This window comes from Aptenodytes patagonicus, chromosome 18, assembly GCF_965638725.1.
Source record: "Aptenodytes patagonicus chromosome 18, bAptPat1.pri.cur, whole genome shotgun sequence".
Taxonomy (NCBI): Eukaryota; Metazoa; Chordata; class Aves; order Sphenisciformes; family Spheniscidae; genus Aptenodytes; species Aptenodytes patagonicus.
The window spans coordinates 1,358,576-1,372,702 of NC_134966.1; the positions used below are offsets into that span (position 1 = coordinate 1,358,576).

Consider the following 14,127-nt stretch of genomic DNA (forward strand, 5'->3'; position numbering starts at 1 on the left):
GAGGATCTCGGCAAGATCCTGCTGTTATTACAGGGCTGGGATTTTGGTCTCCAGCAGGATCTATTTTGTGTCAAATGGAGAGGAAGGAGCTGGGTAATCCCTGGGGGATCCTTTGTTACACTAATGCCCTGTCACAGCACAAGGAATGTCCCCAGCTGGTGACAGGTCTCCAGCTAGGGTGAATCGGTGCAAGAACTCTGATGTCTGGGAGGAAATAAGACTTCTTCCTCCTCCAAGCATCTGCCCAAGCCCCGGGACATGCTCTGCGCCCAGGCTGGAGGGACAGCTTGCTAGGATGGGAGGGGAGGATGAAGCACTCCAGGGGAAGTGGACGTGGAGACTGGGTGGCGTGGGAAGAACGGAAGATCCTGCCTGGGTTGGGTGGGAGCAAGCTGAGGGTTCGGAGTGAGCTGGGGCAGAGGTTGGAGACCCTACTATGGGAGAAGGGAGGAATTACTGGGGAAGGGGTTGGGGAGGTTACTTGGGGAGGCAGGAGGAGGGGAGTACCCTGCGCAGAGGTGCCCGGTGCCATGCTGACAAGGGGGGTGGGCGAGGACCTGCACCCGGCAGGACTGGGGCATGGGTCTTGGGGCAGGACTGGGGGGAGAGGCTGGGGGCTGTGTGGGGGCAAGGGCAGCGCTGTGCCGCACAGCAGCTGACCGACAGGAGCCATTTTGCATGCGCGGGCTCCCAGCCCCTCCTCTGCCTCGCAGCCCCCTGCTTGGGCACAGCGCCAGCGAGCAAGGACAGAGGGTGGCTGTGCCCCACGCTGGGGCCGTGGGGCTGGGAGAACCTCTGCATGTTGCGACAGCGTGGCCACCCCCAGCTCCCTGACCCGCAGCCCCCTCTGCACCCCAGCTTAGCTGCCCCCCCTGTTCATGCAGGGACGTGCCAGCACCTGCAACCCTGCACCGGCCCGGGGCTCCGTGGGGTTTGCCATGGGGACAAGGCTTAGAGGTGGCACGGACACAGGCATCCATCAGTTGGGTTGCTTAAATGAAACCTCGGCTCAGCGAGGGACCCGACTGAGCCTTCTCCCTGCTCCCTGCCGGGCAGTGGGTATCTTCTACAGCCTGCGCTGCGCTTCCTGCCCGGCTCTGCCAGCATCCCCAGGGATGTCTCCAGCCATCCTCCACCTCCACATTGGGAAGCTGAGCTGCAAACGTGTCAGCTCTGCTCCACTGTGCATCTCTGGCCCCTCCAGCTCCCTCCCTGGCTTTGTGTGTGCCTGGGTGTGCATATATGTGCATGTGGGTGCGTGTCGGTGTGTGTGAGTCTCCATGGTGTGGGCATTCATACGATTTGTGTGTGTGTTTGTACCTATGGGTCCATGTACACCTTTTGCATGTGCACGGGTGTGTTTGAGGTGAAGGTGGGTTTGTACCTGCCTGTCTGCCCACCTGATGGCCCCGAGTGGGGGCAATGGTGCTGGTTAGCTGGGCTCAGCAACCAGAGCACTCACAGGGGAGATGGAGGGGCCGGGCCACAGGCTGCCTGGGGCACCCAGGCTGCACCCACCACCGCTGCAGATTCGGACTGCTCCCTTGTGTATGCTGAGAGTGACCCATGTAGACAGGAGGGAGGAGCGCGCTGTGCTTGTGTGTGCAGGCATTCATGCACAGCGTGCACTGTATGCATACCTACGACTCTCTGTGTCTGTGCGGGTGTGTGCATGCATGCACAGTGTGTGTGTGTGTGTGCGTGTCTCTCTATGACTCTGTATGTGTGTGTGCGCGCGCGCATGCTGTGTCTATGTGTCTGCAATCTCTGTCGGTGTGTCCCTGTGTCTCCGGTGTGTGTGTGGCAATGGGCATGCTCATGTGCGTGCCTCATGCATTGTGTGGTGCTGGGGGGGCCGTGGTGCTGTGTGCGGTGGGGGTGTGTGCAGCTGTGGTGCACAGTCGTTCAAGTGTATGACCTGGGGGGGTGTGCAGGGGGGGTGTGTGTGTACATGAAGCATTGTGTGTGTGTGCGCGCGTGTGTGTTTGTAGTGCACACAGTGGGGTGTGTTTGTATGGCAGTATGTGTGTGTGTGTGCACCTGGTGCAGCGTTGCTCGTATATGCACATGGATGCGTGTATGCATGTGGCATAGCGTGTGCGCACCAGTGTGTTTGCACACTGGTACAAGTGTAGACATGCAGTGTTCCGTGTGCGCGCCCGTGTTTGCACAGTGATGCATGTGTGCACACGGCGTGTGTGTGTGCATGCAACGCGGCCCATGGGCATTCCCACAGCGATATGTGAGCACGCAGTGTGTGTGCACGCATGGCGCTCCCCATGCCCACATCTGCCCGCAGTGCGTGGATGCCCGTGTGTGCACACACCATGTGCACCATGTAGCTCTGTGTGTGCCCGTGTGTGCCCATGGCGGCGCGTGTCTGTGCATGGTGTATGTGTGCATGCGTGTTGCTGTCTGCACGCGTGGTGTTGGGTATGCCTGCACACCCGCTCTGTGTTCGTGAGCCCGTGTGCGCCCCGGGGTGCGTGTGTGAGCCCGCCTGTGCCCCGGGGTGTGCGCGGGTGCCCGTGCAGCGGAGCATGCAGCCCGGCCGCGCTTACATAAAGGCTGCAATGCGGGCAGCGGAGCCCCCGGGCCCCGGGGCAGGACCCCGCTCGCCGCGGCTCTGCCCGCCCCGAGTCCCGGGGGTGGCCGGGGGGGCGCCGCGGGGTCGGGGGGGGGGGCTGCGGCCGCGGGGGCGGCGGCGGCTCGGCGCCCTCCGGGGACGGGGTGAGGGGGTGCCGGCGGCGGCGGCGGCGGCGGGGGAGTCGCCGGCCCGGGGTACCTGGCTGGAGATGAGGTCCTCGCAGACGGAGAGGGCCATCTGGATGGCGTTGGGCTTGTGCGTGACCGAGGTGGCGTTGAGCTGGAGCTTCCAGGTGCCGTGCCGCTTGTTGGCCTGGTTCACCGCCTCGCGGAAGATCTGCTCGTGCTTCTTGGTGCTCAGCACCGCGCCGATGTTGACGATCTTGGGGTCGCAGCCGGCGCGGGCGAAGGAGGAGGAGAAGAGCAGGGCGAGCAGCAGCAGCCGCATGGTGCTCATCCACGGGCGGCCCGGAGCCCGCCGGGCCCCCCCCCCCGCCCGCGCCCCGCCGCACAGGGGCCGCCCGCCCCGCTCAGCGCGGCCCCATGCGGGGCCCGGCCCGGCCCGGCCCGGCCCGGCGCGGCTCGGCGCGGCGCGGGGCGCTGTCCCTGGTGCTGAACCTCCCGCTCCGCTCCGCTCCGCGCCGCTCCGCCCGCCGCCGGCTCCTCCCGCTCCGCCGGCCCCGCGCTGCCGCAGCGCCCTCCCCCCGGCCCGCCCCCGGCCCCCGGCGGAGCACGGGCGGGACCCCCGCCGGCCCCGGGCGCTGCGGCAGTGCCCCGCCCGGGGCGCCGGGCGCTGGTGCGGGGTCGGTTGCACACACACACACACACACACACACCCCCCGGGCTCCTGCCGCCTCCCGTGCTGGGCACGGCGGGTACCCGGGGAGGGAGGCTGCGGGGCCGGGGTCTGGCTCCCGCACCGCTGGGAAGTGTCGCTGGCGCAGGGGGTGCAGAGCTCGGCTGGGGCTGAGCCGCCGGCTGCAGCGGAGAGCGTCTTCTGCGGGTCCGGCTCCGTCCATTTCACCTGTGCTGCCCATTCGCTGTCTGGGTATCCCCCTTGCTTTGGGACGCATAAGCACACCAGATATTGGGTAAACCAGGGTCTTCCCCAGGCATAATCACACCAGATTGGGGGTAAACCAGGGTCTTCAGGATTTGTTCTCCAGAACAAATATTCCCAGTTACGCAGCATCTCTGAACACCACGCTTCCCCTCCCCTGGCTGGGGAGAGTTGCCTGTGATGTGAAAGCCATCAGGGTCTGTGTTCACTCTAGTGCTGGAGAACCCTCCCTTGACCAACACACCTCTTGGGCAGAGATGTTAAGCAGACGCTCAGCCTGGTTCCTTGGCTTCACTCTGACCCTCCAGACAGAGCCACCACTCTTCCAGACGTTAGCTCACGGGGCAAACGGCCATTTTCCTCCATTAAATCCACCACATTACTCCGGGATATGACCTTGAGATTTGTCTGCTGAGGAGGTTTCTGGGGGTTCTCTTTGTCTATCTGCCCCTGGGCTACCATTAGCCTCCCCAAAGGAAATGGAGGCACAGCAGCTAGTGGCCAACATCTGGAGGACAGTCCAGCTCCATGGCTGAAAGGGATTGAGTTTCACTCCTGAACCATGTATCTCCCATTCCAGGGCCAGAGGGGTGAGGTGGCCAGAACAGCACATTGCTCTCCAGAGCTGCCACTTTGGACTTTTTGGAAAAAACAAAGGGGTTGCAGATAGCGACAGGGTGTTGCTTTGTAACTGCGTGGGACAGATGCCATCAGCCAGCCCACTGTATGCCAGCCAAGAAGAGAGCAGGCTGAGCACTGCAGAAGAAAAATCACCAAGAGATATTTTTACATCAGCCATTTCTAGGGTATTGCCACATCCCACCTCTGTGCTTGCTTGCAACGTGAGTTGAAGCAGAATTTTTTTCCCCCAATGCAAATTTTCTCACTGGCATCTCTGAAGTGCAAGTTGCCATGGAAACCATTTTGTCTGTGTCCCACGTTGCCCACATGCACTCGGAAGAAGCTGCAGAAGCAAAATGGCTGTTGTGTAATTCCACAGGGTCTCAGCATACGAGGAGCTGCTGTGCTACACAGCACCCTTCCAGCTATGAGTCCCTCTCAGAGAAGCTGTGGACAATTGCTTGGGAAAGCAATGAAACCGGTTATGACACATCATGACACATCATGGCGGTTATGATGTGGTCCGTGAGAGAAGGAAAATGGCCCCACCTCGTCTTAACTCTTGCAGTGCTTTGCGTGGAGCTCCACACCCATCCTGCTGTGCCCTAAGCACAGACTTCCAGGCACGCTTTAGCCTTTTCAGTGTCACCGTGTCATTCCCACTCCTCCACACAGGGAGATGAAGGCCTTGCGGTGCTCATGTGGTGTGGCTCTGTCCACCCCGAGGGGCCCGAGCACTGTCTTGGAGGGGCAAAGGGTGCAAGTTAAAGAGAGTTGCATCCATACCCTTAGACTGCACACATTTGACTTCATCCCATCCTCTGTCTACCAGGTACATTTGCAGTAGGTTGTTTGGGAAGAAGCTGTTTTGGAGTGGGCTATACAGACCCGGACCCTGGTGGGTGTGATGGCAGTAGAATAATAAAGGCAAGACCTGGGCACAGCAGGGGACTTAGCAGAGAAAACGAAGGAAAAAGGCAGGCTTTGAAATATTATTTGGCTTGCTCACACTGGAGTGCAAAAGGTCTTTCCTCCTTATTATCTGCAGTTCCCTGTAGGGAGAAAAAGCAGTACCGTTACTGAGCCCCTCCTCTGTCACCCATGAATCCCGGGTGATCATACTCAGGAGTCAGGGTCTTCCCTCTGTGCTTCCATTCGTTTTTTGTCTCCAAAGACTCTTGTTCCCAGCCATGTTGCAGAGATCTGAGAAACGCCTGCTTCCCTCTCAGGTCATGCCTCCCGCTGGGCCGTGTTGTCCTGGCATCAGGAACAGCCCAGATCACAATCTCCAGCATCCAGGCTCAGCCAGCACAGACGTTGTCACCACATGACTTCCACTCTTGCTGTGTCCTCAGGCTCTTTGATCATCTGAAGGCAATGGGTGCATGCCGGGTTTTCCCAGGGTGGAAGCTGTGTAAATGGCAAGTACAACTGCATCCACCAAGCTGATCCTTGTGAGGACTCTGTAGAGAGCAAAGGTCTGTGCTTTTCCTGTCACTGCCTCCTGGCATATCACGGCAACCTTCTTAGCCATGGTTTGGCACAGGAACTTAACACAGTTGCCTGTTAGCAATTAACATGTGCGTAGTGTGATCCTGCTCTTTATGTCTGGCACCTTCTGGATGCAGGGGAGTTGGACAAGAGCATGGGACTGATGTTTGTGTGGTGTCCCGTTGCCTGTAAATGGTGTAATTCCTCCAGTGGCCAGAGTAAGTCAGCATAAAACCTAGAGACTTCAGGGGAGCAGCACTGAACCCAGCTAGAAATTTCGTCTGCCTTGGGGTAAGGCATCAATCCCAGTGGTGGAAAAGATAATATGGAATTTCATAAAAGAGGAAATCAAGCACTAGGAATATGTGATTTGTGCCAGTCATCATGGAGCTGCCAAACAAATGAAATTCCTCTTTTGAGAAAGTTAAAATTTAATTGATAGCAGTAACCACACAGCTATAACGCAGGCTATGGAAATGCATTTTATGTACAGCTGCAAGAGGTAAGAGTGGTTAATCTAAGGTATAAAACTAAGTAAAGCACATACTGAATGGCCATGGCAGACCTCTAAGAGCAGTTGTTAGTGAAGAAGTGCAATGGGATGGAGGCATTCCTACAGGTATGAAAAGATTTGAGATGTGGTTGATACTTCAGTATTTCTGCCATTGCTCTGGAAGCAATCGCTGATGACAAAATCTGTGAGATAGCAAATAATGATGCCAAATAATTTGGATTGTTTGATAAACAGAGTACTGAAACATATTTTAAGACAGTCAGTGCAGAGCCATGTAAGTAGAAGCAAGTATTATTGGTCCTGCCCTTAGGACAGGACTGCAGATGCAGTGGAAACATTGACTGGAAAGGTGGTCTCTAATATTGAGCAGGGGGTCAGAGATCATGGATTGCAAAACAAAAAGGAGGCAGTGTTGTCCTTGGATGTGCCCCTGAGGGGTCAGAGCAGTAGCCGGCAATGGCTTGAGCCTCTGTAGGAAGCACTGGGGAATCCCGGATGGGAAAGCTGCCCCCAGATCTGGGGATCGCATTCTTTACAAAGAGGCTGAAAAAATGGAGAAAAAGGACCCTGAGAATATTTGGAGAAAAACTCCTCATGAGCTGCTACAGAAGAGGTGAGAGTGGATGAAGTCGGAGCGTGCTGCCTGTGGTATCAGGTGTTGCCTACCAGGAGCAATGACAGACAACTGCCTCTGCGCGGATGCTTTCCCCAGGGGTTCTGAGCGCTGGAGAAGCCGTTTCCAGAGTCACCCCCTCAATGCAAGCCAGCTCCAGCGCAGCTGGGGTAGGCAGGGTGGTGAATTTAGAAGGCGGCTTCCCTGATGTCCTGCAACCCTCCCCTCCTCGCACGGTCTCCATGCCATGGCCAGAGCCTCCTGCCCAGCTTCATCACATCTCCTGTTCCTATTGCCCGGGCATCCGGACACCTCCTGGGGGAGTCCCACACTCTGGGTATGCTGCAGGCAGAGGAAACCTGCCCTTGGTGGGTCACTCTCTGCCGCATGACCAACATAAGGATGGCCTGGGACAGGGATGTAAAATGGCACTAAACCCCAGTGTGAGGTTGAGGTGGGCAGTGGATGGTGGCGGACAGCAGGCAGGGATGATGGGCAAGGAAGGGGGTGCAGGGACCCCCTGCAGCTCCTCACCACCTGCCTGGAGGCTGGTGCAGTGCATTCCCCACCGTCAGTCCACTGGGGGATGCGATTTGTGTGAGCAGCTGGGACGCAGCAGGAGGACGTCCTTGTCACAGAGTCTGCAATCCAGTCAGACTGACAGGCAATGGCTGGTGTCTGCAGAGAGTAAGGTGCCCAAAGGCGTTATTTCTATGGTGGGGGAGCTGGAGGGAGCAATGGGGTGGAGACCAAGGTGAAAGTGTCTGAGCAGCCATTTGGCCTGAGCTGTTGCTGTTGTACGTTCTGGGCCTGTCTCCATCTCTTTTCCAGATGATACCCAGGATGGACTGCAGTCCCTAAGCAGGTCTCGTGCTCTCCCTAAATGCTTTCTCAGCCAAAAGAGACTCAGCACAGCCTACTTTGCAATTCAGATGTGGCTGGTGGAGTCACCAGGCAGCACAGTGCTGGTGCAGCGCAAAGCTGGCCTGCTATGGGCATCTGTGTTGTCTTTGCTCAGCTCTCCCCACAGGGCACAAGATGTAGGGCTCCGAGGGCCTTTGCCACCCTCCCGAGCACAGTGTGTGTCACCTCTGGAGTCCCTGTCATCACAGAAAGAAGCTGCAGCAGCATCCTATGCCAAGTGATGAGAATTGAGGCATCTCTCCCCCTTCGCTGTCAGGTTACTCACCACTGCATCACCCACGCGCAGGAGCATTCCCACCATCCACCAGCACTTTGCCTTTGTCCGAGGCAGCCGGGCATTCACAAGGCTGGGGGGAGTTATAACACGATGCAGGCAGTTAGGCTGGCTTTTGGATACCAAGAGGTTCCTGAGTGGGCAGGGAGATATTCAGGTGACTGGTAAAAGGATGGGACATAGAACATCAATGGCCAGAGGCAAAGACGGTGAGAAACACAGAAACAGCTTCTGTGAAATCAGAAGGAACTGAATGCACAGAAACACACAGTCAGATGTGCAGTAGGAGTGGGTGGGAATTTCCACTGGCATGATTTTCTAAGGGAAAACCAACATTCACATGTTTGAAATGCTCTGTAGGGAAACTTTCATTTTGACAAAACTCCATATTTTCTGCTGGAAAACCAGCCAAGAGGTGGCTGGGCTTCAGCTGCCTGCACATTGTGTCCCAGGAGATGGGACAACTTGTTCTTAGGGACTTCCAGCCCCCTGGGACTGCTGCATAGCAGAGACTGGAAAGGAGCTCAGAGAGATCGGTCACTGCTTGGGGGCTTCCTGCACATCTTCACCTCAGAGGATGCTGAAGCCTGGGCCCAGGTAATGCAGTGATGCAGTCACCGGTGCAGAGTGGCTGGAGATGGAGCATGCTGGGGAACATCAGCCCCCGCGCAGCCCTTGGTGCTCCCCAACATGCGCAGCCCGCCATGCTGGAGCTCAGTCCAACAGCTTGGGTGTCCATGGTAAAGCTTGGGATGTGGCTGCCTTGCTTCACAAGGTAGAGCTGACATCCAGGGCTGTCAGATTCACTTCCTTTATCTCTCTGGGAACACTGGGACACCAGAGTCTGCTGTTGCACCAACAACCTGCAGCCCTGCTCATCGCACAATGTGGTGGGGTGTGCCTGTGCAGCACCTTGCTCAAGCAGAAATGGTCCCACCATTTGAAGAGGCTGGAGGCATGCTGGAGGGGCCAAGTTCCCTGGGGAAGGGGACATATGAGCTTCTCCAGGTGAGTGTGTTTCCCCAGTAGAGTCCAGGTGGTTACAGGCTTCATTGGTAGGCAGAGGTGCCCTAGCAAGCGGCGAGTGAGACCTCTGGGCATGACCAACTTCTTTGGGCTGCGATGAAGCTGAAAAGAGGGAAGGAAAAGGGTGTCAATGACAAATGAGGCACTCTGGAACTTGTAACCCTTCCAGAGGCAGGTGTCCTCAAAGACAGGACATCATTGTCTTCACAGCAATGGGTGCAGAAACTTGCAAGAGTTCCCACCTCTGAAACCTGCCTTTGGGAGGAGGCAGCAGACACCTCCTTAGCAGAGCCCCTTTGCGTGTATCCCCAGGCCTCCTGTCCCCCTCCCAGGACTCCATCACAGTGCTCAGAGCTCCCCTCGCATCCTGGGGCCCAGCTCTGCGCTGCCCCAGCCAGACGTGGATCTGTCCCCCTGTAGTGAACGGTGTCTAGGACACCTCAGTAGTCTTAGTACTTCATGCTGCTGCTGGGAAATGTTCATGTCTTTGCAAATGTTTAACTAGCTCCAGGGGCTCCCCAGCCTGTGCAGCTCCCATGTGAATGCTCCCAACTTTGGGAGAACAGAAAAATTAGAGGGCTGCTTTCCAACCTGCCAGATTTGGCTTTCAAAGACACCAAACATGATAAATGAGAGGCGTACATTACACCAAAGGAGCAGCTTTGGAGGATCCTGAGCAAGCCGGACAAAGCCAGAGCTGGCCCAGCTGTGTCAATATGGCATGTAGGGGCAGGAGCTGAGTGGCACCAGACTTTCTGCTGCACTTGACGTACCTCACCCCTGGAGCCAGCGGGCAGGCTGGAGCGTGGAGCCTGGGTGTGCTCCAATGTGCACCAGAACAGATAATTGGTGGGTTAGGGCTCAAACACAAAATCCAGAGCACAGGAATGTGACAGGAATGTACCCCCTCAAGAGCTCTGCCCTCCTGCCATCTGTGTTTGATATTTGCTAGAAGATCAAAACCTTGTTGCCGAGGACAGATAGAAAGATTGATTGCACAAGTTTTATTATGAAACCAGCCTAAAACCAAATAAAAACATGGTGAGACAAGGCTAAACATCACTGGTTTTGAAGAAAATGCTGTTTCTATCTCATCTCCTTCCCCGAAGGTATCTTTAATGTACTTACAAGTCAGCGCATCTGGAAGGCAAGACACACAGTCTCAAGGTGGGCTTCCTGGAAAGACACAGGTAGGATTATCTGGTGAAAAACGTCATTGAGAGTGTTTGTGGCCAACAACCCAGTCCTCCAAGGCTTCATCCTACTCCTGCAATCCTGTGAATTGCCCTTCACTTCCCATTTCAGTCGCCATGTCAAGTCCCAGCCCTGATCTAACGCAGAGATGTGCTAGAAGGTCCCAGCCAGTCTAAGGATTTCTAATATTAGCTAAACACCATGTTTCTCCTTTACTTGTTTTGCTATAAAGTTAAACTTCATATTGTCAACCTCTTGAAGCAGATGAATCCTCTCTACCATGAACACTGCTCCTGTATGTGTCAAGCCTGGGGAGTGAAGCATTTCAGCCTTAGGTGATTAGTTCAGCGAACTCAGAAGCATTTGAAATTGTGAAAGGCGTTCAGCATTTGTGACTACAGGCACTACTTCAAACCCCACACAAATGCTTTAGTACAGCTAAGGTTGCTATATGCCAGTCAAAAGACTCGCAGTATATCCTAAAAATAAATACAGAGACAATAGCCTACAGAAGCCACAGTTACCTCACCAATGCTTAATTATACTCAGTTTACATACTTTACAGAAACATTTACTGCTTCTTGGACTTAAATGTCCTAACTTCCTCCTTTTCTGTTTCCCAGCTGCCTTCAGATGGTCCCCTGCAGGTCACTGCCCGGCTTTGCCTGAGAGGTTAAGAATGAGAAGGAAATCTCTGCATTGGACTTGATTTTCCCTTCTCGCATGGGGTGTGCTTCATCCCAATACTGCCCATCCCCAGCACCCTTCAGCCAGGCACCCCAGAAAGCAGGAGGACACAAGGTAGAGCCACACGCCTTGAGTGTGTGTGGAGGGTCTGCATTACTCAACAAGCTCCCGGGTGCTCCTGCCATCACCCCACTCAGGAACTCCCAGTGCCCTGTCCTGGGCCCATGATATCCATCTGTAAAAGCCTCTTGCACTCAGTCTCTAACACCCAGGGCCTCTGGGCAGCCTTCATACATCAAAGGCTGTTTCACTTCTGTTCCCTGCCCCAACCCATGCCTGAGGAAGCAGAGGCTCCCACAGTGCCACACCAGACGTGCCCTGAATAACTCTTGATGCTTCATCAGTGGTGGTGAACCCTTCATCAGGGGACGCACCCCTGTGTGTCCCACCAGGGATGCTGTGGGTGCCCTGGCCCTCCTGTTTGCACCTGTAAGATGTCTTGGAAGAAAGATATTTAAGATATCTGGGGGAAAAGAGCAGAGCAATGGGGCTGAGTATTTGTAAAGGCTCTGGCCAACCAGTTCTTGGACTGAGCCCTTCCTCGCCGTGGAGGTAGCTATTGCTGCTGGGTTTATGCAGCAACACCCTGGGGCTCCCCATGTCTCCCATTTGTCCTTTCGTTTTCTGATTTCATAGAATCATAGAATAGTTTGGGCTGGGGGTGACCTTTAAAGGTCACCTAGTCCAACCCCCCTGCCGTGGGCAGGGGCATCTTCAACTAGATCAGGTTGCTCAGAGCCCCGTCCAGCCTGACCCTGAATGTTGCCAGGGATGGGGCATCCACCACCTCTCCGGGCAACCTGGGCCAGTGCTTCACCACCCTCAGCGTAAAAAATTTCTTCCTTATATCTAGTCTAAATCGACCCCCCTTTAGTTTAAAGCCGTTCCCCCTTGTCCTGTCGCAACAGGCCCTGCTAAAAAGTTTGCCGCCATCTTTTTTATAAGCCCCCTTTAAGTACTGATAGGCTGCAAGAAGGTCTCCCCGAAGCCTTCTCTTCTCTAAGCTGAACAACCCCACCTCTCTCAGCCTTTCTTCACAGGAGAGGTGTTCCATCCCCCTGAGCATTTTTGTGGCCCTCCTCTGGACCCGCTCCAACAGGTCCATGTCTTTCCTGTGCTGAGGGCTCCAGAGCTGGAGGCAGTGCTCCAGGGGGGGTCTCACCAGAGCAGAGCAGGCGGGCAGAATCCCCTCCCTCGACCTGCTGGCCACGCTTCTTGTGATGCAGCCCAGAATACAATTGGCCTTCTGGGCTGGGAGCGCACATTGCTGGCTCATGTCCAGCTTTTCATCCCCCAGTACCCCCAAGTCCTTCTCGGCAGGGCTGCTCTCAATCCCTTCATCCCCCAGCCTGTATTGAGACCGGGGGTTGCCCCGACCCAGGTGCAGGACCTTGCACTTGGCCTTGTTGAACCTCATGAGGTTCTCATGGGCCCACTTCTCCAGCTTGTCCAGGTCCCTCTGGATGGCATCCCGTCCCTCTGGCGTGTCGACCGCACCACTCAGCTTGGTGTCATCTGCAAATTTGCTGAGGGTGCACTCGATCCCACTGTCTCTGTCTTTGATGAAGATATTAAACAGTACCGGTCCCAATACAGACCCCTGCGGGACGCTACTCGTCACCAACCTCCATCTGGACATTGAGCTGTTGACCACTACCTCTGGATGTGACCATCTAACCAATTCCTCACCCACCGGACAGTCCACCCATCAAATCCATACCTCTCCAGTTTAGAGAGAAGGGTGTTGTGGGGGACCGTGTCAAAAGCCTTACAGAGGTCCAGATGGATGACATCTGTAGCCCTTCCCGCATCCACTGATGTAGTCACTCCATCATAGAAGGCCACTAGGTTAGTCAGGCAGGACTTGCCCTTGGTGAAGCCATGCTGGCTGTCTCAAATCACCTCCATGTGCCTTAGCATAGCTTCCAGGAGGATCTGTTCCATGATCTTCCCAGGCACAGAGGTGAGACTGACTGGCCTGTAGTTCCCCGGGTCTTCCTTTTTTCCCTTTTTAAAAATGGGGGTTATGTTTCTCCTTTTCCAGTCAGTGGGAACTTCACCGGACTGCCACAACTTCTCAAATACGATGGATAGTGGCTTAGCAACTTCATCCACCAGTTCCTTCAGGACCCATGGATGGATCTCATTGGGTCCCATGGACTTGTGCACCTTCAGGTGCCTTAGATGGTCTTAAACCTGATGTTCTCCCACAGTGGGCAGCTCTTCATTCTCCCAGTCCCCGCCTTTGCCTTCTGTGGCTTGGGCGGTGAGGCTTGAGCACTTGTCGGTGAAGACTGAGGCAAAAAAGTCAGAGTACCTCCGCCTTCTCCGTATCCTGGGTAACCAGGTCTCCCGTTTCATTCCGGAGAGGGCCCACATTTTCCCTCATCTTCCTTTTATCCCTGACATACCTGTAGAATCTTTTCTTGTTGCCCTTGATGTCCCTGGCCATTTCCCTCTCACTTGAGCCAGTTCTGCCCACTCATAAATTCCTTCAGACTTGGAAAAGGGGTCAAATACGAGCTTAAAAGGAAAGTGCTAGATTGAGACAAAGCCCCATCTAGTTCAGTGACTAGTAATGGATGGGTAAAGCCACCTTCTGATTTTCAAGACTTCAAGTCTACTCTATTCATGCCACTCCCTGCTTCTGATCGCTCTCCTCCTTTCTCTGTATCTCCTCTAGGTTTGCTCCATGCAAGGTGCGGTGGCCACCATTACATGCACCTTGCAGTAGACCAAACGTGCAGATGGTTTTTTGCTCTGTTCCTAATTACATTCCTAATTATTCTTGAAGGAGGGCTATTATGCCTGAAAGCTTGTCAACTTTTTTCCAGCTATACCAGCTCATCTAATAGAAAATATTATTGTCCTCTATGGACCTTGCTTCTTTTATACGCTTAGATCATCATGCCTGCAAAAGCATTAATACTAATTATTCCTAACATTGCAGTTGTCTTTTGAGCAGCGTGGACCAGTGAGCAGATGTATTCACAGACCAAGTCAAGTAACGCTCAGATCTCTTTCTGAGTGCCAATTAACAGCTAACCCTCTCCTGTGGGTCTTCGCCACGTGCATTA

General features: G+C 55.1%; 1 protein-coding gene across 15 annotated transcripts in view; it reads right to left on the bottom strand.

Annotated features, from left to right (window-relative positions):
• The window catches only part of GRIN1 (glutamate ionotropic receptor NMDA type subunit 1), a 40,773-nt gene extending 37,699 nt beyond the window's left edge, over window positions 1–3,074 (bottom strand). For all 15 annotated transcript variants that reach the window (XR_012996786.1, XR_012996785.1, XM_076355706.1 and 12 more), the window contains exon 1: window positions 2,786–3,074. Coding sequence is in view for 13 of the 15 variants with exons in the window: in XM_076355706.1 (XP_076211821.1) it covers window positions 2,786–3,043 (258 nt within the window). In the remaining 2 variants the exon portion in view is untranslated. The remainder of the gene's footprint in view (window positions 1–2,785) is intronic.
• Window positions 3,075–14,127: the final 11,053 nt, after the last annotated feature.